General features: G+C 48.1%; 1 protein-coding gene across 4 annotated transcripts in view; it reads left to right on the forward strand.

Annotated features, from left to right (window-relative positions):
• The first annotated feature begins 1,117 nt into the window (after nt 1-1,117).
• Nucleotides 1,118-25,331, forward strand: part of nfia (nuclear factor I/A) — a 201,987-nt gene continuing 177,773 nt past the window's right edge. For 2 of the 4 annotated variants that reach the window (XM_075486120.1, XM_075486122.1), the window contains exon 1: nt 1,121-1,236. In XM_075486120.1, coding sequence (XP_075342235.1) covers nt 1,141-1,236 — 96 coding nt within the window. In that variant the 5' untranslated portion in view covers nt 1,121-1,140. Of the gene's footprint in view, nt 1,237-25,331 lie in introns of all 4 variants that reach the window. The other 2 variants (XM_075486121.1, XM_075486123.1) reach the window with 2 other exon arrangements.

Below are 25,331 nucleotides of genomic sequence, written 5' to 3' on the forward strand. Positions count from 1 at the left end.
TTAATTCTGTTGATTAAAAACATTCAGTGTATTAATTAAATTGTAATTAAATGTTAATAAAAGGTGAGCTGTGGAAAATGTTCAGAAAAGAAAGTGATGAACTCATAAATTATGTTTTTGTGGCTCATAATTATTGGTTATAAATTCTCCATTAATACAGAGCAGGTGGTCCTTTTTGTTTCCTTAAGTTTTTATTTATAATCTTTATTTTCTTTTATCTTTTTTTATCCAGATAAAATCCACATTTTTCACTCATATTTTTCTGAATGAATCTAAACTGACTCTATGCTTTAAAAACAGAAATATTCTCTTTATTCCTCACATGTTTCAGTGATAAAAAGCGGATGTAAATGCTGAATTTAATTTAATTTAATTTAATTTAATTTAATTTAATTTAATTTAATTCAGACTCGGGTTCCAGTTCATGTTAATTTATAAAAAACATAAATAAAATTGTAAACGGGCTCCTGGGCGCCGTCTATCTCCTGGAGATGTAAAGTTTGATGAAGACGGAAGACTTACTGATGGCGTCGACCCGCGGCCCGCGCGCACAGGTGTGCTCCGTCCGGGTCCCGCGCGCTCCGGCTCCTGCGCTCTGGAGGTATTTCAGCCAAAAAAAACGCGCACTTTTTATCTGTGGGGGGCAGAAACATGACGGACACCCAGAACTAAACTCTACATGATGTTCTGCAAGCGGGGCCATGCGCGCGCGCGCGTGCGTGTCCCCCTCCACCTGCCGTTAAAGTGACCGTAAAGAAGAAGAAGTTGCGCGCGCGCTTCTGCCCGGGCCGCCTCTCCTTCTTCTTCTTCTGATGATGATGATGATGATGATGATGATGGTCACAAAGCCCTAATTACACCCGAGGAGGAAGAAAGGGGAGAAGCGACCCGAGGCGCGCGCGCGCGGCCATGCGGAAAAAAAAGGCTCGTCATCCGTGCGCGTGAGGGGGGTGTGGTGTTCTCCTCGCAGCAGATGATGCCGCTCACCTTGCCGCGAGCTCCGCATGAGATTGGTTCCTTGTCAAGTTTTTTTTTTTTTCCCAGGATTCCATATGGTACGGAGCGGGGCTACATGTTGCCCGACATGCCAGAGCAAATGTTTCCCTCAATTAGGCGTCTTATCTCCGGTGCGCGCATCAGATGAAGCTCGCTGACAGCGCGATGGCAGCAAAAGGCGCGGAAGGCTCCATCAAATGGCAGCTCTGCTACGACATCTCAGCCAGGACCTGGTGGATGGTAAGCTGGCACGCGCGCCTCTTTTTTCTGCTTCTTCTTCTGCTTCCTCCAACCAACAGAACAGCACCCCCCCCCACACCACCCCCCACCCTGCTGATCTGCCTCTTCCGCTTCGCTGTTGTTGACTTTTCAGACACTTTGGCTTTAATGTCCAAAAAACCGGCGCGTTGGAGCCGCCGCGCTCTGTCCGCGCCGCGCCTTGCGCCCCTCTCCGCGGGGAACACCCCCCCCCCCCCCGTCAGGTTGTCATTAACAGAAAGTTGTGTGAAAACGCACAGAAAGTGCGCGCGCGCTGGTAATTAAGGAGCCAGCCCTCCGCGCGGCGCGGTGTCCCGGGACGAGCCGGAGCTGCGGCCGCAGCGCGGCGCGGGCAGCCGGGTGGCCGACCTTTGACACCCCGCTGCGGAGGGTGCAGGGGAGAGAGGGGAGGGCCGGCAGCGGGAGGTCGGTGCCTGCGCTGGGGCACCAGGAGGGGCTCTAAGGGGTGTTCGGGGCTCACAGCCGACTGTTGTGGCCGGTTGGTCCAAACGAGCCGGAGACGTGAAAGAGCCGAGAGTTCATTACCGGGCCGGGGCCCTGCCGGCTCCGGTTCGGGGCTCTGCCGGCTCCGGTTCGGTTGTTTCCGGCTCGTTCCGGCTGGTTCCGGCTGGTTCCGGCCTGTTCCGGTGCAGAAAGCTGCAGGTTCGCCTCCTCCAGCAGCGGAGATGAAAGGAAAAACAAAGGCGGCTTTATCCCCTGCGTAACAGGACCGTGAACTTTGAATTCCTCCCAAACCAGCACCCACCCCTTCCCGGACCCCAGACACACACACACGCACACGCGCACACAAACACGCACGCGCACACACACACCGGTGAGAGCACCGGCCCGGCCCTGCAGCAGGAGCAGCGGGATGGAGGTGCGCGGCTCCCGGGTGTCCATCATCCGGCGGGCCGCTGCTCACCGCCCGGTCCGTGGTGTGCGTGTGCGTGTGTTTGTGTGCGTGGGAGAGTTTTGATGCGGGTTTCGTGTGTGTCGGTGTGGGCCGGCTCGGCTCTTTCTAATTAATCTCATATTTTATCTCCTATAACTCCGTTTGTTTTTAGCTGCAGAAACTTCAGATTTTTCTTTCTGACGTTAAATATATTAAAACTTTAATAAAGTTTTAATATATTTTTATTAAAGTTTTATTAAAGTTCAGATTTCTGCAGCTTCCTGGTTTCTGTATTTCTGCTGAAAACGTGTTTTAATCCTGTTCTGAATGATAAAAGCTGCACCTTTAAAGAATTGAAATCCAGATCTTTGTCTCAGTTTTGATCCGAGTTGTTTTATTTATTATGTAATTTTATTATTTGTGTTTTTATAAAAAGAAAAAAGAAAAATTAAAATAGTAAATTAAAACAGTGGACTTAATTTTACTGGAACAGTTATTTATTAACGCATCCGGTTTGTGTGGCAGGAACATTTATAATAAAAACTCTTCTTTTCACCAGTGAAAACATGAAAAATCAGCTCAGTTTTTCACATAATAATTAATCAGATTTACCTGAAACAGGAACATTCAGTATTTTCATTTTTATTATTATTTTAATCTCATTTTAAAGGTTTTTATCGTCCTCAAAGTCAATTTATCTTCTTGATTTAATTTTTTTAACTCATTTTGAAGCTTTTTAAATGTAAAAATGAAAAGATATTTCGGTGTAATTTGAGCTGAATTTCTGCTGCTGATTTAAAGCATGAAAGCGGGTGGGATGTGCACGTTTTGCTGCTCTTTAACGGCTCCGTCCTGCTTAACTCTGAGCTGCAGCTGAACTGCTGCCCGTGTGGATCAGCGGCTCGGCTAACGTGTCGGGCTCATTAATGTCCTCCAGCACGAACAGAATCCAGAGTTTCTCCTCCCGCACCGAGCAGGTGAAGGAGCAGGAACACCTGGTTCACCTGGTGGGCCGTAAGCCCACCTTCCTGCAGCTTCTGACCACCTCACACATGTTTGTGGTGCTGGTGCTCCCACGTGTTTCCCCTCATGTTTACTCCCAGTTTGAACCACCGAGGGAAGCGTAAACATGTCTGAGTTTAATGCGACACCTCCAGCTTTTCTTCTTTTAGCTTTTAAACTTCTCGCAGATCCATAAACGGGACAAAGCTGGGAGCTCAGATGAGTCTGTGGGGTGATAAACACGCAGAAAAGTGGCAGAATCGTGTGGAAAATGTTAGAAAATGTTAGAAAAAGCTGGTTTTCTGTATTTATTTAACAGCAAATGCTGTTTTTAAAGCTCTGTTCACATGAATCTTTCACCACATATTCAACATTATTTCATGAATACTTTAGTCATGGTTTACAGATTTTATCCCACTGATGTTACACAGGAAAAGCCCACCTGGGTGAGTTCTCCTGTGGGGGTAGTCGGGCTATTAAAAGTGAGTTTTTAGCTGTGATTTACCTCCAAATTCATCCGGTTTTAAAGGGTAAAGCCTTTGGTGTGTTGCTCTTCATGCTGTTGATCACTCAGACTGAGATGTTCCTGTTTGTATCCTGATGCCTCAGCCTCTCTTATTGGCTCTGTGGGATGCTAACTTCCTAACTTCCTCTGCACTAGTTCTGCTCTGAGCTGTTTGCTTTTGGAAGGAAATGCACTTCTGATTTCTTGTGAGCTGAAGTTCTTTCACCTCCCGACGTGGAACGCACTGATTGTAAGTCGCTTTGGATAAAAGCGTGAAAAAAATGAAAGTCTTACCAAGTATATTTGTCTCATTTCTAGTCAAAATATCTCATTACACTTAATATGAGACACAACTGCCTAACAAGCACCATTTCAGCCAGATATAGGGACTTGTTTTAATACAATACATCTGGAATATCTTGTTAAGGGAAGAAGTCGGAAGAAATTGTCGGATTTCATATGAAACAAGCTTTTTTTACATTTGAAGATGTTTTTAAGCTAATTTCAAGATCACTTTTAACTCAAAAGTCCTAAATATCACATTTTATTTCAAGAAATCTGGACAAGTCGATTTTCACTAGTTCCACTGGCAGATTTATTTGCTTATTTCAAGCAAAAACATCTTTTATTTGTTGTTTTTTTACTTATTTTTTCCAGTGTGCAGAATGACCGTAATGTGATGGAATGTGTTACCTTACAGCCTGTTTCTGTCACTTTATTTAACCGCTGACCTGGTGAACAGGGACGGAGGTAGTTGTTGTTCTCAGTGTTTGAGCTCCGTCAGTTTCTTAGTGGCTCATCTATCACAAAGTGCTCAGCTTCTGTTGAACTTTTTTATTAATTACTTTAATAGCTGTTTAATAACCCTCATTTCTTTATGTTTTATATAAAACAGGAAGCAGCTGATTCACTGAAACATGTTCCAACATGAACATAAACCCAGAATCTGAGTCAGAACCAGAGTTAGTTCAGCTCTGAGCAGCTTTAAAGGGAATATCTGCAGATGTTTCCATGGTAACAGCTGCAGAGATTCACTGAAACATGTTCCAACATGAACATAAACCCAGAATCTGAGGCAGAACCAGAGTTAGTTCAGTTCTGAGCAGCTTTAAAGTGAATATCTGCAGATGTTTCCATGGTAACAGCTGCAGAGATTCACTGAAACATGTTCCAACATGAACATAAACCCAGAATCTGAGGCAGAACCAGAGTTAGTTCAGTTCTGAGCAGCTTTAAAGTGAATATCTGCAGATGTTTCCATGGTAACAGCTGTCTGTCACACTGTGTTATCTTTGCTGTTTTTCACACATGCAGCTAAAGAAATGGGAACAAATCTTAATTCCAGTCTAAAACCCACAAAGAGCTTCTAGATTATTCATTTCTGCTGGCATAAAACAGTTTAATCATTTCATTTATATGAATTGTTCCATAATTAGTCATTAGATTATATCTTTTATTCCTTTTTTAAGCTTTAAATTGAATCTTATTTACTTTTTCTTGATGTTGAATAACATATAATTCTTATTATTGTCGGTTTTTTTCCTACTTTCCTACTTTTAGACGCGATAACGTTCATTATTTATGGATTAGGATTTTTTTTTAAACTGAATTTCTTATAAAATTTGAAACTATGAAGCTGTTTTTCACAGATGCAGCTAAAGAAATGGGAACAAATGATGCGTCTCTGTGACAGGCTGCTGGGAACAAAGTGCCTAAAGATCCAGTTTAAAATGTGGACACAACACTGGTTCATCCCTCTCTCCCTTTCACACTGCCGAATAACCCGCGTTTAATCCGTGAATTTAGCGTGTCCGCTGTTGCGTTCACACTGACGACCCGGGCTGCCGCGTCAACTCGACTCGCCTTTCGACCCGCGTCGGACCCTAGTCTTTTTGCCGAGCCGAGTTTGGTGTGAACGCAATCGACGCGGGTCGGACGTGGGCGTGACGTGAGGAGTTTAAAAGACAGAATGGACAACTGATTCAGAACAACAGCGACAGGTGAGGACAAGTTTCACTCTGTTTTAGCCTACATCAAGTTCGAGACATTTTTTAATATGACCAACTGGGGAGACAAGGAGGTCCGCGAGCTCCTCAGCCCCCGAGCAGAGGACGTTATTTACCGCCACATGTCGGGGACTATAGTGCTCTTGTATTCTCCGCATATGTTCTTCGGCGGCATCCCACGTTGTCACCATCCACACCCCGTAAAATAACATCTCCATGAACTGCATATACAATTGCAAAAATGAGTCCTCAAGGTGTATTTAACCCTACCTCCGACGCATGGCTTGTGCCTACGTCATTGTACACGCCCAGCATTTTATGTGTTTCCTGTGACGCTCTGCCACTAGGCCACGCCCCCTGAACTCGGCTTCAGGCGACACGGGTCACCAACACGCCAAGCGTTCACATTGCTCGACGCGGGGCGAAGGTGCAATTTGGACCTTGTTGGTGCCGGTTGGTGCCTGTTGGTGCCGGTTGGTGCCTGTTGGTGCCGGTTGGTGCCGGTTGGTGCCTGTTGGTGCCGGTTGGTGCCTGTTGGTGCCGGTTGGTGCCGGTTGGTGCCTGTTGGTGCCGGTTGGTGCCTGTTGGTGCCGGTTGGTGCCGGTTGGTGCCTGTTGGTGCCTGTTGGTGCCTGTTGGTGCCTGTTGGTGCCTGTTGGTGCCGGTTGGTGCCTGTTGGTGCCTGTTGGTGCCGGTTGGTGCCTGTTGGTGCCGGTTGGTGCCGGTTGGTGCCGGTTGGTGCCTGTTGGTGCCGGTTGGTGCCTGTTGGTGCCTGTTGGTGCCGGTTGGTGCCTGTTGGTGCCGGTTGGTGCCGGTTGGTGCCGGTTGGTGCCGGTTGGTGCCGGTTGGTGCTGGTTTGTGGGTCATCTTCTGATTTCTTCTTCATGTCTGAGAGCAGATTGTTGGTCAGAACCTGATCCAGGAGAAATGGAGCGGACTGTCCCTTTAATAAAAAACAGATGTTTGACCAGCTGATGAGTCACTTTTCAGCTCTGAGTGGACGCACACACACGTGCATGTGCGTACGTGCACGTGTGCTGCACAGGGAGTGTCATCTTGAGCAGAAGATGTTTCCAATTTGCAGCCCTGAGCTGCAGAGCTGATTACAGGAGGAAATTGGAGGATTTGGATCGTCTGCTTGAACTTCCTGAACACGGCGTGCTCGCCGCCCCCCCCTCTCTCCCTCTCTCCCTCTCTCCCTCTCTCCCCCTGTCCATTGGTTCTGGTAGTCTCTCGTCCTCCCCGCTCCTCCCGTGGCGTGGACGACGTGAGGACACGGCGAGCTCCCAGCGAGTCTCAGGCTGTTGTGACTCAATCCTCACCTTTCTCTCTCTTTCCGTTCTTCTGGATAAATCTCCAGAGATCAGCTGACTAACATTCAGAAAACTGAGTAGCTTTTCTTCAGCTTTTCCTTTCTTTACGTTTCCTCTTCTCTGTTTTTCTTCCTCTTTTCCTCCCTCTCCTCCCTCCATCCCCCTGTTTTTGCTTCCCTTCCTCTTCCTCACCTCTCGGACCTGGTTCTTTGGGTCTGAGCTGAACTCTCCGGGCCGTTGGTGGTGTTCTGGCTCTGCAGATGTTAGTTTCAGAGTGTCACCTGGTTCTTTGGGTCTGAGCTGAACTCTCTGGGCTCAGTGTTCGGGTCTCCGGGCCGTTGGTGGTGTTCTGGCTCTGCAGATGTTAGTTTCAGAGTGGCCAGAGCCGAGGCTTCGGGCTCTCATATCCGCTGCTGTGCTGCGGGTCTTAGTGAGGAAAGCTGAGCCCGAGGCGGCTTCGGGGGATCCGGGCCAGCAGTTCTGACCCACTGTGCGGACATCTGAAAGTCATTCCTGCGTTAGAGCGTAACATGATGACGGCGTGAGCTCTGAAACTCTTCCAGCTGTGAACACTGCAGATTTATGGAGAAACTTCCTGCTGCTGTTAGGATCCATCTCTGCCAGAACCGGCCGGTTCTGTAACTCATCACAGTTTCCCCATGCATTTAACTTCCAGAGAGCAGAATAAAGAAGTTTCCTCATGCATTTAACTTCCAGAGAGCAGAATAAAGAAGTTTCCCCATGCCTGAAGCTGATTTCCCTTAAGCTCTAAACTCTGTAAACTTTAGCAACATTTGAAACATTTTCAGGTGAGAAAGTAGTCGTTTAGATCCCCAACGTGTTGAAAACCTGACAAAATACCGGCTGTTTACCATTTTGTTCCCACGAATTCGGCGCTACTAAAGCTAGCCGCAGTGAGCAACGCACTTCCGGTTATTTTCACAAAATAAAATACCCATTGCCTTTTATCATAGGGAAAGCCATTACCATACAATTGGTGCTTTTGTTTTGAAAACAGGAAGTGAACCTACCCTCGTTGTAGCTAGCTTGAAACTGCCGTTTTGACAGGAAATGACGATCGGCGACGTCACGTTACGTTGCATCTTGGGTAGTTTGAGTATGAGTAGTAACCTCATGATGCATACCCAACATTTAGGAGAATCTAGTATGCATTCGGGAACTTAAAAAAAGTTAAAGTTAGTAGGAGTAGTAGGAGAAGTATGCGGTTTGGAACACAGCCCATCTGTTCCTTTTCCACTTCTTATTCTTTGCTTCTATTTCCAACTCTTTTGATGTTTTCTTCCTCCTCTCCTTGCTCTTCATCACCCCCTCTTTGTCCTCCTCCTCCTCCTCTTCTCTGTCTGTTTCTCCCTGGAGTAACATGGCGACCAGCCAAGACAGCTGCTTCTTCTTCAGGCCGGACGCTTGTGTGTGTGCGCACGTCTGTGCACACGTCTGTGCACGTCCTGCTGTGAGGGGACACAATGGGACAGTGATGATGATGATGATGATGATGATGATGATGATGATGATGATGAAGCAGTGAGATATTTAGTTCATCTGTGCGTTTCATGGGGACTATTTTCTTTTATTTTTAAACTTATTTTTTATTAATTGTTCTTTCAACAATCACAGTGTCGGGGCCCATCGTACATACAGTTAAACACTCATCCTTGTTTCGATGTCCTTTTTATCCAGTTGCAGCGGTGGTGTCCTCTTCTCGTCCTCTATAATCAGCCCATTTTTCACATTTATCCTTAAATTTTGTAGCACATTCTCATTTTCTTTTTACTGGCTGATAGCAGGTCTTTAACAAGACACTCATCCTCTCTTTGTACTGTCATGGGAACTATGTTCAGTGGCGGATTGATCCATATTCGGTACCTTTGATCTGATTTCAGCACGAATAGATGATCAGAGTTTGAGTAACCCTAACACCTTTCCTTCATTCTATCCCTAACCCTAACACCTTTCCTTCATCCTAACCCTAACCCTAACACCTTTCCTTCATCCTAACCCTAACCCTAACACCTTTCCTTCATTCTAACCCTAACCCTAACACCTTTCCTTCATCCTAACCCTAACCCTAACACCTTTCCTTCATTCTAACCCTAACACCTTTCCTTCATTCTATCCCCAACCCTAACACCTTTCGCTCATTCTAACCCTAACCCTAACACCTTTCCTTCATTCTAACCCTAACCCTAACACCTTTCCTTCATTCTATCCCTAACCCTAACACCTTTCCTTCATTCTAACCCTAACCCTAACACCTTTCCTTCATTCTAACCCTAACCCTAACACCTTTCCTTCATTCTAACCCTAACCCTAACACCTTTCCTTCATTCTAACCCTAACCCTAACACCTTTCCTTCATTCTATCCCTAACCCTAACACCTTTCCTTCATTCTAACCCTAACCCTAACACCTTTCCTTCATTCTAACCCTAACCCTAACACCTTTCCTTCATTCTAACCCTAACCCTAACACCTTTCCTTCATTCTAACCCTAACCCTAACACCTTTCCTTCATTCTATCCCTAACCCTAACACCTTTCCTTCATTCTAACCCTAACCCTAACACCTTTCCTTCATTCTAACCCTAACCCTAACACCTTTCCTTCATTCTAACCCTAACCCTAACACCTTTCCTTCATTCTATCCCTAACCCTAACACCTTTCACTCATTCTAACCCTAATCCTAACACCTTTCCTTCATTCTATCCCTAACCCTAACACATTTTCTTCATTCTAACCCTAACCCTAACACCTTTCCTTCATTCTAACCCTAACACCTTTCCTTCATTCTATCCCTAACCCTAACACCTTTCGCTCATTCTAACCCTAACCCTAACACCTTTCCTTCATTCTAACCCTAACCCTAACACCTTTCCTTCATTCTATCCCTAACCCTAACACCTTTCCTTCATTCTAACCCTAACCCTAACACATTTCCTTCATTCTAACCCTAACCCTAACACCTTTCCTTCATTCTAACCCTAACCCTAACACCTTTCACTCATTCTAACCCTAACCCTAACACCTTTCCTTCATTCTAACCCTAACCCTAACACCTTTCCTTCATTCTATCCCTAACCCTAACACCTTTCCTTCATTCTAACCCTAACCCTAACATCTTTCCTTCATTCTATCCCTAACCCTAACACCTTTCGCTCATTCTAACCCTAACCCTAACACATTTCCTTCATTCTAACCCTAACCCTAACACCTTTCCTTCATTCTAACCCTAACCCTAACACATTTCCTTCATTCTAACCCTAACCCTAACACCTTTCCTTCATTCTAACCCTAACCCTAACACCTTTCCTTCATTCTATCCCTAACCCTAACACCTTTCCTTCATTCTATCCCTAACCCTAACACCTTTCCTTCATTCTAACCCTAACCCTAACACCTTTCCTTCATTCTAACCCTAACCCTAACACCTTTCCTTCATTCTAACCCTAACCCTAACACCTTTCACTCATTCTATCCCTAACCCTAACACCTTTCCTTCATTCTAACCCTAACCCTAACACCTTTCCTTCATTCTAACCCTAACCCTAACACCTTTCCTTCATTCTATCCCTAACCCTAACACCTTTCCTTCATTCTATCCCTAACCCTAACCCTAACCCTCAGGACGTTGTGTTTGCCCCCTTAGGGCGTTGTGTTTGCCCCCTCAGGGCGTTGTGTTTGCCTCTCAGGGCGTTGTGTTTGCCTCTCAGGCCATTGTGTTTGCCCCCTCAGGGCGTTGTGTTTGCCTCTCAGGGCGTTGTGTTTGCCTCTCGGCGGAGGCGTACAGGTCTGATCGGTGTCTCCAGAGGAGCAGCTGCAGGTGAGCCGCGGTGTCCTCAGTAGCTCAGGTGGACAGAGGAGCTCTGAACCTGCAGATCTCTTCAACAAAGCCGGCATTGTTTCCGCCGGCTGAGGCTCGGCATCAGAAAGCCTCCACAGACGCTGCCCTCTCTGTAAACCCGCGGTAACCGAGCAGCACTGAGATCATCGTGTGTGAAGCTGATACTGCAGCACAGTGTTCCCTCAGTTTCGCTCTGTTTTCGGTCTGCGCCACCTCCTGATGGAGGAATCCTCCTCTAAGACTTTAAGAAAACATGCACAGATACGTGTAACTAATTTAATAATTCTGGTGACTTCCTGTCAGTGTCGGCACTCTTATTTTGAAAACCTGACCTTTGAACCCTGAGCTCTACAGAACCTCACCCTCAATCCTCCGGGTTTAATAAGTTCTGATCAGAGCTGACACAAAGGCTGTGTTTCAAACCGCATACTTCTCCTACTACTCCTACTACTCCTACTAACTTTTTGAGTTAGTATGCCAGTTTGAGTAAGCAGAAGTTCCCGGATGCATACTAGATTCTCCTAAATGTTGGGTATGCATCATGAGGTTACTACTCATACTCAAACTACCCAAGATGCAACGTAACGTGACGTCGCCGATCGTCATTTCCTGTCAAAACGGCAGTTTCAAGCTAGCTACAACGAGGGTAGGTTCACTTCCTGTTTTCAAAACAAAAGCACCAATTGTATGGTAATGGCTTTCCCTATGATAAAAGGCAATGGGTATTTTATTTTGTGAAAATAACCGGAAGTGCGTTAGCTCACTGCGGCTAGCTTTAGTAGCGCCGAATTCGTGGGAACAAAATGGTAAACAGCCGGTATTTTGTCAGGTTTTCAACACGTTGGGGATCTAAACGACTACTTTCTCACCTGAAAATGTTTCAAATGTTGCTAAAGTTTACAGAGTTTAGAGCTTAAGGGAAATCAGCTTCAGGCCGAATGATTTCGGTTCAGGCAGGAGAGAAATGCATTGTGGGTAAACGCTCTGCATACTGTCTGATCGAGAAGTATGCAGTATGCGGTATGTAGTATGCGGTATGTAGTATGCGGTATGTAGTATGCGGTATGTGGTATGCGGTATGCGGTATGTAGTATGCGGTATGCGGTATGCAGTATGCGGTATGCGGTATGCAGTATGCGGTATGCGGTATGCGGTATGCAGTATGCGGTATGTGGTATGCGGTATGCGGTATGTAGTATGCAGTATGCGGTATGTAGTATGCGGTATGCAGTATGTAGTATGCAGTATGCGGTATGTAGTATGCGGTATGCGGTATGTAGTATGCGGTATGTGGTATGCGGTATGCGGTATGTAGTATGCAGTATGCGGTATGTAGTATGCGGTATGTGGTATGCGGTATGCGGTATGTAGTATGCGGTATGCGGTATGCAGTATGCGGTATGCGGTATGCAGTATGCGGTATGCGGTATGCGGTATGCAGTATGCGGTATGTGGTATGCGGTATGCGGTATGTAGTATGCAGTATGCGGTATGTAGTATGCGGTATGTGGTATGCGGTATGTGGTATGCGGTATGTAGTATGCGGTATGTAGTATGCGGTATGTGGTATGCGGTATGCGGTATGTAGTATGCGGTATGCGGTATGCAGTATGCGGTATGCGGTATGCAGTATGCGGTATGCGGTATGCGGTATGCAGTATGCGGTATGTGGTATGCGGTATGCGGTATGTAGTATGCAGTATGCGGTATGTAGTATGCGGTATGCAGTATGCGGTATGTGGTATGCGGTATGCAGTATGCGGTATGTAGTATGCAGTATGCGGTATGCGGTATGCGGTATGTAGTATGCGGTATGCGGTATGTAGTATGCGGTATGTAGTATGCAGTATGCGGTATGTGGTATGCGGTATGCGGTATGTAGTATGCAGTATGCGGTATGTAGTATGCGGTATGCAGTATGCGGTATGCGGTATGTAGTATGCAGTATGCGGTATGTAGTATGCGGTATGTAGTATGCAGTATGCGGTATGTGGTATGCGGTATGTAGTATGCGGTATGCGGTATGTAGTATGCAGTATGTGGTATGCGGTATGCGGTATGTAGTATGCAGTATGCGGTATGTGGTATGCGGTATGTAGTATGCGGTATGTAGTATGCAGTATGCGGTATGTGGTATGCGGTATGTAGTATGCGGTATGCGGTATGCGGTATGTAGTATGCAGTATGCGGTATGCGGTATGCGGTATGCAGTATGCGGTATGTGGTATGCGGTATGTAGTATGTAGTATGCAGTATGCGGTATGTGGTATGCGGTATGTAGTATGCAGTATGCGGTATGCGGTATGCGGTATGCAGTATGCGGTATGCAGTATGTAGTATGCGGTTTCGAACACAGCCATAGTCTTATCAAACGGGACCTCTGGGGGCGGCCATGATGGAAGCTCTCTGCCGAGTCACCGGTTGCTACAGTGATTCCCGCCTTTCTCAGGGAGCAGCGCTCTGCTGAGCAGACTAGAAACAGAAGCTCAGACAAACACTTGCTGTGAGAAAACTGTAAGTTGGATCGAACAGATTGTTGAAGTGTGAGCAGCAGAATCTTGTTGTGGACTCACAGATTTATCTTTATCCACCTGCTGTGTTTTATACGTTTTTTATGGCAGGTTAGAGAGACCCTCACCTCCAGAGAACTCTGTGCTCTGAGGGGGTTTCAGATGAAACTGTGACAGTCACACTGAGGGAAAGCAGACAGAAATCCCTCCGTTTGGACGTATAAACTGTAAATGCTGAAGAGAAGCTGTCAGCATGAAACTTTCACCAAATGGAGACATTTTTAAATCCAGGTTAAAGACATTTCTTTTCTCATGTGTCTATGCATGAAATCTGCACGCTATCGTTGAACTTATCTGGACTGTTGCTTGTTTTTAAATTCATTTAAATGATTTTATTTGTTTCTCTTTATATTCTTTTATCTATTTTAATGCTTCTTCCACTCCCTGCTGCAATGCTTTTATTTTATGTGAAGCACTTTAATTTAATTTAATTTATTTATTTGAATAGGGACAATGCACATTAATGAAAATCAGTATAAAAACAACTGTAAATATGCCGGATTATAGCTACAAAGCTAGTTTTCATCCGTAGTCCCTAGGCAGGCAAATACACAAGAAAGAAAATACATTAAAAAATATATATATATATATATATAATATACAATAGAAGCATCACAGGGAATGTTTAGAGTCTAATGGTCACATGACTGGTTTGCTTTGAAACAAACTTTGAATTGTTTGTACATGAAATGTGCTACAAATACATTTGATTTGATTTGATTTGATGAAAGGAGCTTCAAACCAGATATTTTCCAGGATTCAGAGTGTGTGACATCACTGCTCTCTGAGCTGAACTTTCTGAGGAGAAATATAAAAAAGCAGAAAGTTAAAGTGTGATCCCAGATTTATTTTTCCGTATATTTCGCAGAACTCGGAGCTCAATCAGCTGTTTGACCCTGAACTGAAAGGTGCACGTAGCCTCTGACCCTGCATCATGTGGACGTTTGAAATATTCCAGCCTGACCGAAGCAGCTCCTCTGATTGGCTGGATCTTAGTCAGACAGAGCAGCCAATCGGGGCCGAGTCCAAACCGAGTGTAATGATTTAAAAACAGCATCAGATTGGTCTTTGATGGCGTGAGCGGCGCTACAGACTCGCTTCTTTGTGACTGTGACGGGAGAAAATTTGGAAACAGAATCCAGAAACGCCATCTGGTATCTGGGCCTGTGTGTGTGCACGTGTGTGTGCACGTGCACGTGTGTTTTTGGTCTGCAGCCATGGTGCGTTTGGCTGCCAGCGGAGGTGTCAGTCTTCAGGCTGTTTGCTGTTTGCTGGATTGGCACAAATGGAGCCGTGCCACGTTCCCTCTCAGTAAATATCACCTGTTCTGTCAGGCAGCCGTCAGCGCTCTGGCCCGGAAACACAACGCCTTCAATATTCATGCTTTCACAGGGTTTGCCTTTTCCTCCGTCCTGTGTTTGTTTGGTGAAGCCAGAATCTGAGGTTCTGGTGCTGATCCAGAGTCTGTGTGAAAGCTCTGCAGACTCAGAAGGTCTCAGACAGACTCATCATCTGAAAGCTGCTTCAGGTTTGAGAACATTTGGAAATATTTTACATAAAAACAGGACGTTTGATGACCCGGTCCTAATGTTTGATGACCCGGTCCTAAAGTTCGATGACCCGGTCCTAATGTTTGATGACCCGGTCCTAATGTTTGATGACCCGGTCCTAATGTTTGATGACCTGGTCCTAATGTTCGATGACCCGGTCCTAATGTTCGATGACCCGGTCCTAATGTTTGATGACCTGGTCCTAATGTTCGATGACCCGGTCCTAATGTTTGATGACCCGGTCCTAATGTTTGATGACCCGGTCCTAATGTTTGATGACCTGGTCCTAATGTTCGATGACCCGGTCCTAATGTTTGATGACCTGGTCCTAATGTTCGATGACCCGGTCCTAAAGTTCGATGACCCGGTCCTAATGTTTGATGACCTGGTCCTAATGTTCGATGACCCGGTCCTAAAGTTCGATGACCCGGTCCTAATGTTTGATGACCCGGTCCTAATGTTTGATGACCCGGTCCTAAAGTTCGATGACCCGGTCCTAATGTTCGATGACCCGGTCCTAAAGTTCGATGACCCGGTCCTAAAGTTCGATGACCCGGTCCTAAAGTTCGATGACCCGGTTCTAATGTTTGATGACCCGGTCCTAAAGTTCGATGACCCGGTCCTAAAGTTCGATGACCCGGTCCTAATGTTCGATGACCCGGTCCTAAAGTTCGATGACCCGGTCCTAAAGTTCGATGACCCGGTCCTAAAGTTCGATGACCCGGTTCTAATGTTTGATGACCCGGTCCTAAAGTTCGATGACCCGGTCCTAATGTTCGATGACCCGGTCCTAAAGTTCGATGACCCGGTCCTAAAGTTCGATGACCCGGTCCTAATGTTCGATGACCCGGTCCTAATGTTCGATGACCCGGTCCTAAAGTTTGATGACCCGGTCCTAATGTTCGATGACCCGGTCCTAATGTTTGATGACCCGGTCCTAAAGTTCGATGACCCGGTCCTAATGTTTGATGACCCGGTCCTAAAGTTCGATGACCTGGTCCTAATGTTCGATGACCCGGTCCTAATGTTCGATGACCCGGTCCTAAAGTTCGATGACCCGGTCCTAATGTTTGATGACCCGGTCCTAAAGTTCGATGACCCGGTCCTAAAGTTCGATGACCCGGTCCTAATGTTTGATGACCTGGTCCTAAAGTGTGAACAACAGAACCTCTGAGGTGTTTCTGTACCTGCGAGGCAGCGGATCAGGACGTCCTTTGGGACACCAGGTTTCCAACCAGTTTGAATCCTTTACTGGTTACTGAAGCAAATCTGACTCAGAATGAAGGAAAGTTGATGAAATTATAAAGCTGTTGGTATTTTAGACACGTCCCAGGCAGCGGCGTCAATTCAGCCAAAGCTAAGCTATGGCGAGGTCACTATAGTCACATGACTAAAGTATCAATCAATAAATATACATGCAAATAATCACCACAAAAGTCTGCTATGTAGCTTATAGTCTCACTCACATAGCCGCTAACATAACAATGGACTCGTCTCCGTGTCCCTGTTAGCATTAGCATTAGCGTTAGCGGCGGAGGTGCTGAAGTGGACAGTCTCGTTAACAGCCTGAATCCCGCCTTCACTACCTGGGAGATACCACATTTCAAAAGGGAAGATGATACTTAGATCAATTGATTGTGTTGTTAAGAATTTCATTTGTAGTTCATTTATATTTATTAAATAATAGAATAATCAATACAAATTGACACAGAGTAACCCGTCTCATCCTGATCACATGATGTCTGAACCAGGAAGTGACAGAACAGTTTCAGTAACTCGAGGGTTTGGGTCATGCATAACGTTTTATTTCATCGTATTTCTTTGACATTCATCCGTTTTAATCGGCTGCCGTACGCTGCTGATCTGACTCGGCCCGTCCTCCTGACATCCGATAGGACGCCACGTGTGTCCTCTGGTGTCAGTTTCCTCACGCCAGCCACGGTGATGTCACACCAAAGCAGCGAGGCTGTTTACAGACGGCCAGAGGTGGGGGAGGACAGAAACTACCTGGTCGGGTTTAAAGCCCAAACATGCAGACTTCCCTCTGCTGGGCTGTAACCGGTCCTTACAGATGTGGGCAGACTCTGCTGGGCTGTAACCGGTCCTTACAGATGTGTGCAGACTCTGCTGGCCTGTAACCGGTCCTTACAGATGTGTGCAGACTCTGCTGGGCTGTAACCGGTCCTTACAGATGTGTGCGGACTCTGCTGGGCTGTAACCGGTCCTTACAGATGTGTGCAGACTCACAGCTGGGCTGTAACCGGTCCTTACAGATGTGTGCAGACTCTGCCGGGCTGTAACCGGTCCTTACAGATGTGCTGCTGGGCTGTAACCGGTCCTTACAGATGTGTGCAGACTCTGCTGGGCTGTAACCGGTCCTTACAGATGTGCTGCTGGGCTGTAACCGGTCCTTACAGATGTGTGCAGACTCACAGCTGGGCTGTAACCGGTCCTTACAGATGTGTGCAGACTCTGCTGGGCTGTAACCGGTCCTTACAGATGTGTGCAGACTCTGCCGGGCTGTAACCGGTCCTTACAGATGTGCGCAGACTCTGCTGGGCTGTAACCGGTCCTTACAGATGTGCGCAGACTCTGCTGGGCTGTAACCGGTCCTTACAGATGTGGGCAGACTCTGCTGGGCTGTAACCGGTCCTTACAGATGTGTGCAGACTCACAGCTGGGCTGTAACCGGTCCTTACAGATGTGTGCAGACTCACAGCTGGGCTGTAACCGGTCCTTACAGATGTGCGCAGACTCTGCCGGCCTGTAACCGGTCCTTACAGATGTGTGCAGACTCTGCTGGGCTGTAACCGGTCCTTACAGATGTGTGCAGACTCTGCTGGCCTGTAACCGGTCCTTACAGATGTGTGCAGACTCACAGCTGGGCTGTAACCGGTCCTTACAGATGTGTGCAGACTCTGCTGGCCTTTAACCGGTCCTTACAGATGTGTGCAGACTCTGCTGGGCTGTAACCGGTCCTTACAGATGTGTGCAGACTCTGCTGGCCTGTAACCGGTCCTTACAGATGTGTGCAGACTCTGCTGGGCTGTAACCGGTCCTTACAGATGTGTGCAGACTCTGCTGGGCTGTAACCGGTCCTTACAGATGTGCGCAGACTCTGCTGGGCTGTAACCGGTCCTTACAGATGTGCGCAGACTCTGCTGGGCTGTAACCGGTCCTTACAGATGTGCGCAGACTCTGCTGGCCTGTAACCGGTCCTTACAGATGTGTGCAGACTCACAGCTGGGCTGTAACCGGTCCTTACAGATGTGTGCAGACTCTGCTGGGCTGTAACCGGTCCTTACAGATATGTGCAGACTCTGCTGGGCTGTAACCGGTCCTTACAGATGTGCGCAGACTCACAGCTGGGCTGTAACCGGTCCTTACAGATGTGTGCAGACTCTGCTGGGCTGTAACCGGTCCTTACAGATGTGCGCAGACTCACAGCTGGGCTGTAACCGGTCCTTACAGATGTGCGCAGACTCTGCTGGGCTGTAACCGGTCCTTACAGATGTGCGCAGACTCTGCTGGGCTGTAACCGGTCCTTACAGATGTGCGCAGACTCTGCTGGCCTGTAACCGGTCCTTACAGATGTGTGCAGACTCACAGCTGGGCTGTAACCGGTCCTTACAGATGTGTGCAGACTCTGCTGGGCTGTAACCGGTCCTTACAGATATGTGCAGACTCTGCTGGGCTGTAACCGGTCCTTACAGATGTGCGCAGACTCACAGCTGGGCTGTAACCGGTCCTTACAGATGTGTGCAGACTCTGCTGGGCTGTAACCGGTCCTTACAGATGTGCGCAGACTCTGCTGGGCTGTAACCGGTCCTTACAGATGTGTGCAGACTCTGCTGGGCTGTAACCGGTCCTTACAGATGTGCGCAGACTCACAGCTGGGCTGTAACCGGTCCTTACAGATGTGTGCAGACTCTGCTGGGCTGTAACCGGTCCTTACAGATGTGCGCAGACTCTGCTGGGCTGTAACCGGTCCTTACAGATGTGCGCAGACTCTGCTGGGCTGTAACCGGTCCTTACAGATGTGCGCAGACTCACAGCTGGGCTGTAACCGGTCCTTACAGATGTGCGCAGACTCTGCTGGGCTGTAACCGGTCCTTACAGATGTGCGCAGACTCTGCTGGGCTGTAACCGGTCCTTACAGATGTGCGCAGACTCTGCTGGGCTGTAACCGGTCCTTACAGATGTGCGCAGACTCTGCTGGCCTGTAACCGGTCCTTACAGATGTGCGCAGACTCTGCTGGGCTGTAACCGGTCCTTACAGATGTGCGCAGACTCTGCTGGCCTGTAACCGGTCCTAACAGATGTGCGCAGACTCTGCTGGCCTGTAACCGGTCCTTACAGATGTGCGCAGACTCTGCTGGGCTGTAACCGGTCCTTACAGATGTGCGCAGACTCTGCTGGGCTGTAACCGGTCCTTACAGATGTGCGCAGACTCTGCTGGCCTGTAACCGGTCCTTACAGATGTGCGCAGACTCTGCTGGCCTGTAACCGGTCCTTACAGATGTGCGCAGACTCTGCTGGCCTGTAACCGGTCCTTACAGATGTGTGCAGACTCTGCCGGGCTGTAACCGGTCCTTACAGATGTGCGCAGACTCTGCTGGCCTGTAACCGGTCCTTACAGATGTGCGCAGACTCTGCTGGCCTGTAACCGGTCCTTACAGATGTGCGCAGACTCTGCTGGCCTGTAACCGGTCCTTACAGATGTGCGCAGACTCTGCTGGCCTGTAACCGGTCCTTACAGATGTGCGCAGACTCTGCTGGCCTGTAACCGGTCCTTACAGATGTGTGCAGACTCTGCCGGGCTGTAACCGGTCCTTACAGATGTGCGCAGACTCTGCTGGCCTGTAACCGGTCCTTACAGATGTGCGCAGACTCTGCTGGCCTGTAACCGGTCCTTACAGATGTGCGCAGACTCTGCTGGCCTGTAACCGGTCCTTACAGATGTGTGCAGACTCTGCTGGGCTGTAACCGGTCCTTACAGATGTGTGCAGACTCTGCTGGGCTGTAACCGGTCCTTACAGATGTGTGCAGACTCACAGCTGGGCTGTAACCGGTCCTTACAGATGTGTGCAGACTTACAGCTGGGCTGTAACCGGTCCTTACAGATGTGCTGCTGGGCTGTAACCGGTCCTTACAGATGTGCTGCTGGGCTGTAACCGGTCCTTACAGATGTGGGCAGACTCTGCTGGCCTGTAACCGGTCCTTACAGATGTGTGCAGACTCTGCTGGGCTGTAACCGGTCCTTACAGATGTGCGCAGACTCTGCTGGGCTGTAACCGGTCCTTACAGATGTGTGCAGACTCTGCTGGGCTGTAACCGGTCCTTACAGATGTGCGCAGACTCTGCTGGGCTGTAACCGGTCCTTACAGATGTGCGCAGACTCTGCTGGGCTGTAACCGGTCCTTACAGATGTGTGCAGACTCTGCTGGGCTGTAACCGGTCCTTACAGATGTGCGCACTCACTGCTGGGCTGTAACCGGTCCTTACAGATGTGTGCAGACTCTGCTGGGCTGTAACCGGTCCTTACAGATGTGCGCAGACTCTGCTGGGCTGTAACCGGTCCTTACAGATGTGCGCAGACTCTGCTGGGCTGTAACCGGTCCTTACAGATGTGTGCAGACTCTGCTGGCCTGTAACCGGTCCTTACAGATGTGCGCACTCACTGCTGGGCTGTAACCGGTCCTTACAGATGTGTGCAGACTCTGCTGGGCTGTAACCGGTCCTTACAGATGTGCGCAGACTCTGCTGGGCTGTAACCGGTCCTTACAGATGTGCGCAGACTCTGCTGGGCTGTAACCGGTCCTTACAGATGTGTGCAGACTCTGCTGGCCTGTAACCGGTCCTTACAGATGTGTGCAGACTCTGCTGGCCTGTAACCGGTCCTTACAGATGTGCGCAGACTCTGCTGGGCTGTAACCGGTCCTTACAGATGTGTGCAGACTCTGCTGGGCTGTAACCGGTCCTTACAGATGTGCGCAGACTCTGCTGGGCTGTAACCGGTCCTTACAGATGTGTGCAGACTCTGCTGGGCTGTAACCGGTCCTTACAGATGTGCGCAGACTCTGCTGGCCTGTAACCGGTCCTTACAGATGTGCGCAGACTCTGCTGGCCTGTAACCGGTCCTTACAGATGTGCGCAGACTCTGCTGGGCTGTCACCGGTCCTTACAGATGTGCGCAGACTCTGCTGGCCTGTAACCGGTCCTTACAGATGTGTGCAGACTCACAGCTGGGCTGTGGGAGCTGCCATCAGACAGTATGTGGGAGCTCCCAGCTGTGTGGGCTCAGCTAACGTTAACAACTCGGCCCTAATTGTTTCCCATGGAAGCCGCAGATCACAGCAGCTGTGGAACGCTGTGAAATGTCCCTTTAATCACATCAAAATGTGGCTGTGCAGCCTCCCACACGAGTCTGGCTCTGACTGCGTGCGGCACATTTAACCTGTTAATGCTTTAATAGCAATCAGAGCGATTAAACAATCAGACAAATGGACGGAGGGCCAGGAAATAAAATCAAGATCGCCACTTAGTTCATGGAGCTCAGCGGCGGCGGATTAATGGAGGCTGCCAGATGTTCGCATGTCATCAGCCGCCTGATCGGAGCCGAGCGTGGACAGGAAGTGTGAGCAGCACCGGCCCAGGGCTTCAGATTAATGAGCTGAGAGGTGTCGCGCTACTTCCAACACAGGGTGAACTTTACTGGCTTTTCAGTTCAGAACTGTTCGGTCACCATGGAGTTTGGTGTAGGTGCCAGGGGGGCGCACTGTCCTCAGGACCCGGCTGCTGGCTGCTGCGTGTGCTGCTTTGGTCTTGCAGTAACTCAGGAGGCCGTGGGAAACTCCGTGCGATTTTGAGTTATGTTTCAAGTAGGTGTAATAGACGCAGGGTCCGTGTTGGTGTTTGTTGTGCTGCAAAAGAAGGGAGAGCAGAAGAGGAATTATTCAATTTTATTAACAATATATTAAAGATTAATGTTAATGTTACGACCCCAGGTCTAGGGGATCAGGGTGGCAACATAAATGTGTCCAGAGGGAAAAAGTTGAAGTGTAAAAATAATTTATTACAACAAGAGGGGGTACACTGTAACCACACAAACGACTAATAGAAAACACTAGAGTCGGCTAACTCAAAATGCTAAACCAGGCAAACAAGTGGAAGTACAAATTCAATCAAAGTTTCCATAAACCATCAAACAAACGACTGCAGCAAGCAAAATGAGTTCCTAAAGCTGTCCCCGTGGGGAAAGGACTTCAGGAGCCGTTTATAGCGTGCAGGTGGACCTCATCCTTCACTGATTGGGTCGTCATCTCCCGCTGGTCCAATAGCGTTGCTTTGTAGTTCCCAGGCAGCCAATCACCGGAGAGTGCTCCCACACCTGAATCTGCATAAACAAATAGACTGCACATCCTCCAGGGGCCAGGGGCCCTAACAGTTCATTTTTCCAAATGTGGAATGTGAGTCCCGGTCCGGTTCGGCGTGCGGTCCTGTGACACAGCCTGGTCCTGTTACCGTAGAGTTTAGAGAAAGGGAAAGGTTATGCACAAACACAATCATTGTTAAAGTTATTAACTTGTACTAAATAAACTGGAAGCCTCTGGGTCCTGTGTCAAAAGTGGAAAAGTGTCCAAGTTGTCATCATTTTTCATAAAAGCTTTTCTATCTGATACCTGTATGCCAGTTATTCCCATCATGCTGGGCAGAACCGGTCGCTGAAGTTGCCCCTGTGGGGTAATCCTGTATCATAGGAACAGAAACCAGCAGCCAGTTATCTTACAGGATTGTGAGCGTGTACACTGGGAGAGCGATTAATCCCTCTTCATAAATTTGGAATTCTGTATTGTGGCCTATTGTTGAGGTCTTGTAACGCTGTTAGCCTGGAGATGCTAGCTGCATTTCCACTCTACCAGGAAGCTAAGCTAGTTATTCTTTAAACTGGATCTTTAGGCACTTTGTTCCCAGCAGCCTGTCACAGAGACACATCATTTGTTCCCATTTCTTTAGCTGCATCTGTGAAAAACAGCTTCATAGTTTCAACTTTTTTCTACATTTACGTTTAAAGCTGCTTTCAGTTACCAAAAGAGTCAAATTAATATAAGAAATTCAGTTTAAAAGAATCCTAATCCCAAAATAATGAATGTTATCACGTCTAAAAGTAGAAAAGTAGGAAAAAACCGACAATAATAAGAATTATATGTTATTCAACATCAAGAAAAAGTAAATAAGATTCAATTTAAAGCTTAAAAAAGGAATATAAGATATAATCTAATGACTAATTATGGAACAATTCATATAAATGAAATGATTAAACTGTTTTATGCCACCAGAAATGAATCATCTAGAAGCTCTTTGTGGGTTTTAGACTGGAATTAAGATTTGTTCCCATTTCTTTAGCTGCATGTGTGAAAAACAGCAAAGATAACACAGTGTGACAGACAGAAAACAGGATTTCTGCAGCAACAAGGTGATTCCCAAAGAGCTGTTAGCTGAAAGCTTGGCATATCTCAGCATGGTGTGCAGTGTGTCCTTAATAAAACAGAAAAAACACCAAATAACACAAAAGAAACAAAATAAAACAGAAAAAACACAAAATAAACAAAATAAAACCCAAAAAACTCAGGCAGTGTCAGGCCTAAAGATGAACACATCCAGCAAAGCCCTGAAACAGGAGCTGAGAGATGCACCTGGAGCTGAGGGTCAGGTGACGGCGAGCCGCGGCGCCTCGCGGGTCACATGTGGGCGGAGCCTCGGTGGGCCGCAGCAGGACGCCCCCCCCCCCCCCCCCGCCTCATTAAGGTGTGCAGAGCATCATCACTTATGGCTGTCGGGTCGGAGCGCCCGCTGACCCACAGTCTGTCGCCGTGTTCTGGGAGCACCTCTGATGGGGGGGCGCTGTAACCCCGCCCACCGGGGGGCCGAGGGCGAACAGCTGGTGGGGCATCATGGGAGGCCTCAGGCTCACTGCCCCCCCTCCTACCCACCCCCCACTAACAGACTAACAGGGTCCGTCCAGCGCCTCTGGACCTCCGGTTCTGATGATTCTGCTGGAAAACAGATCAGCTGCAGGAGCCCCTCCCCCTCCCGCTGCAGGAGCCCCCCCCTCCGGCGTGCACGGCCGCCATCAGGCGGTCACTCTCCTACAGATGTGCTGCCAGCTTTTACCCGGGGTCACCTTGGAGAGGCTGATGGCGGCGTGCGGACCCCCGCCCCCGGCCCCCGTCTCTGCAGCTGGTGCCCTGCTTAATCCGCCATGGGGGGGGCCGCGCTCCGCACATGCTCGCTCAGCGTCTGCCCGAGTCGCCTCAGTGTGGAGCAGCGAAGGTTTGAGGTCGTTTCAGGAGGAACGCTGCTCTCACCTGAAGCTCCGCCTCCTGAAGCTCCGCCTCCTGAAGCTCCGCCTCCTGAAGCTCCGCCTCCTGAGAGGACCCGTCCTCCGGTCCGTGTCCTGCTGCCTCTGAGCTGAATGTTTCCCTTCTTTCAGAAGGTTTCTGATCCTTTCTGCAGCTCAAACAGCTCCTGAAACTCTGCAGGAACTCTTTATATTTAGATATTTAGATTCTTTCTTTACTTTTAAATGTATTTAACTTATCAAACATTATTGTTTCTTTTGGTATCTGATATGAAGCCAGAATATTGAGCTGTTAAAGCATTTCTGAGCTGGTTCAGAGGAGCAGAGAGTTCTTTAAACAGTTCCCAGCCTCCCGCCCCCCCCGGTGGTACCAGCATGGCCCCCAGCTGTGTGAGCTCATCAGAATCAGACGGACTGCAGACCCAAACAGGATCCGTCCTGGCTGCTAATCAGCTGCACATCCTCCTGGTTCTGCTTTCAGTTCAGCTGCTCTGTGACAGCCGGATGATCCTGAAAGAGGTGCTGAGTTCCACATCTCACGGGTTCTGCAGATTATCTCAGATTTATCCGGGTTTTTCCTCAGAGTAACCGGCTCAGTCTGTGCTGCTGCCTGCTGTTTCCACGGCGATGCAGCAGGTGAAACCAGAAACCAGAGAGGGTTCCTGCTCCGGCTGCATTAATGAAGCAGATAGGGTGTCCCAGCGTGGCCATTAGGGATGGGAATCAAAAACCGGTTCTTGTTGAGAACCGGTTCCCAGTGTTTCAATTCCTTGGAATCGTTTGGCCATTTTGCAAACGATTCCCTTATCGATTCCAGTGGGCGCGAATGATGTCACCACGCAGCGTTGCGTGGCGAGTCCAGCGCAGCCAGCAGTCAACAGTAAACATGGCGCCCAAGCGGTACAAACGCTGGAAAGTTTGGTTCCACATCCCTAAAAAAGACGACAACAGGGCAACTGGCAAAGTGAATATTTCACCAAAGGGAGGAAATACTACCAACATGCAATAACTATGAATG

The sequence above is a fragment of the Odontesthes bonariensis genome, chromosome 15, assembly GCF_027942865.1.
Source record: "Odontesthes bonariensis isolate fOdoBon6 chromosome 15, fOdoBon6.hap1, whole genome shotgun sequence".
Lineage (NCBI taxonomy): Eukaryota > Metazoa > Chordata > Actinopteri > Atheriniformes > Atherinopsidae > Odontesthes > Odontesthes bonariensis.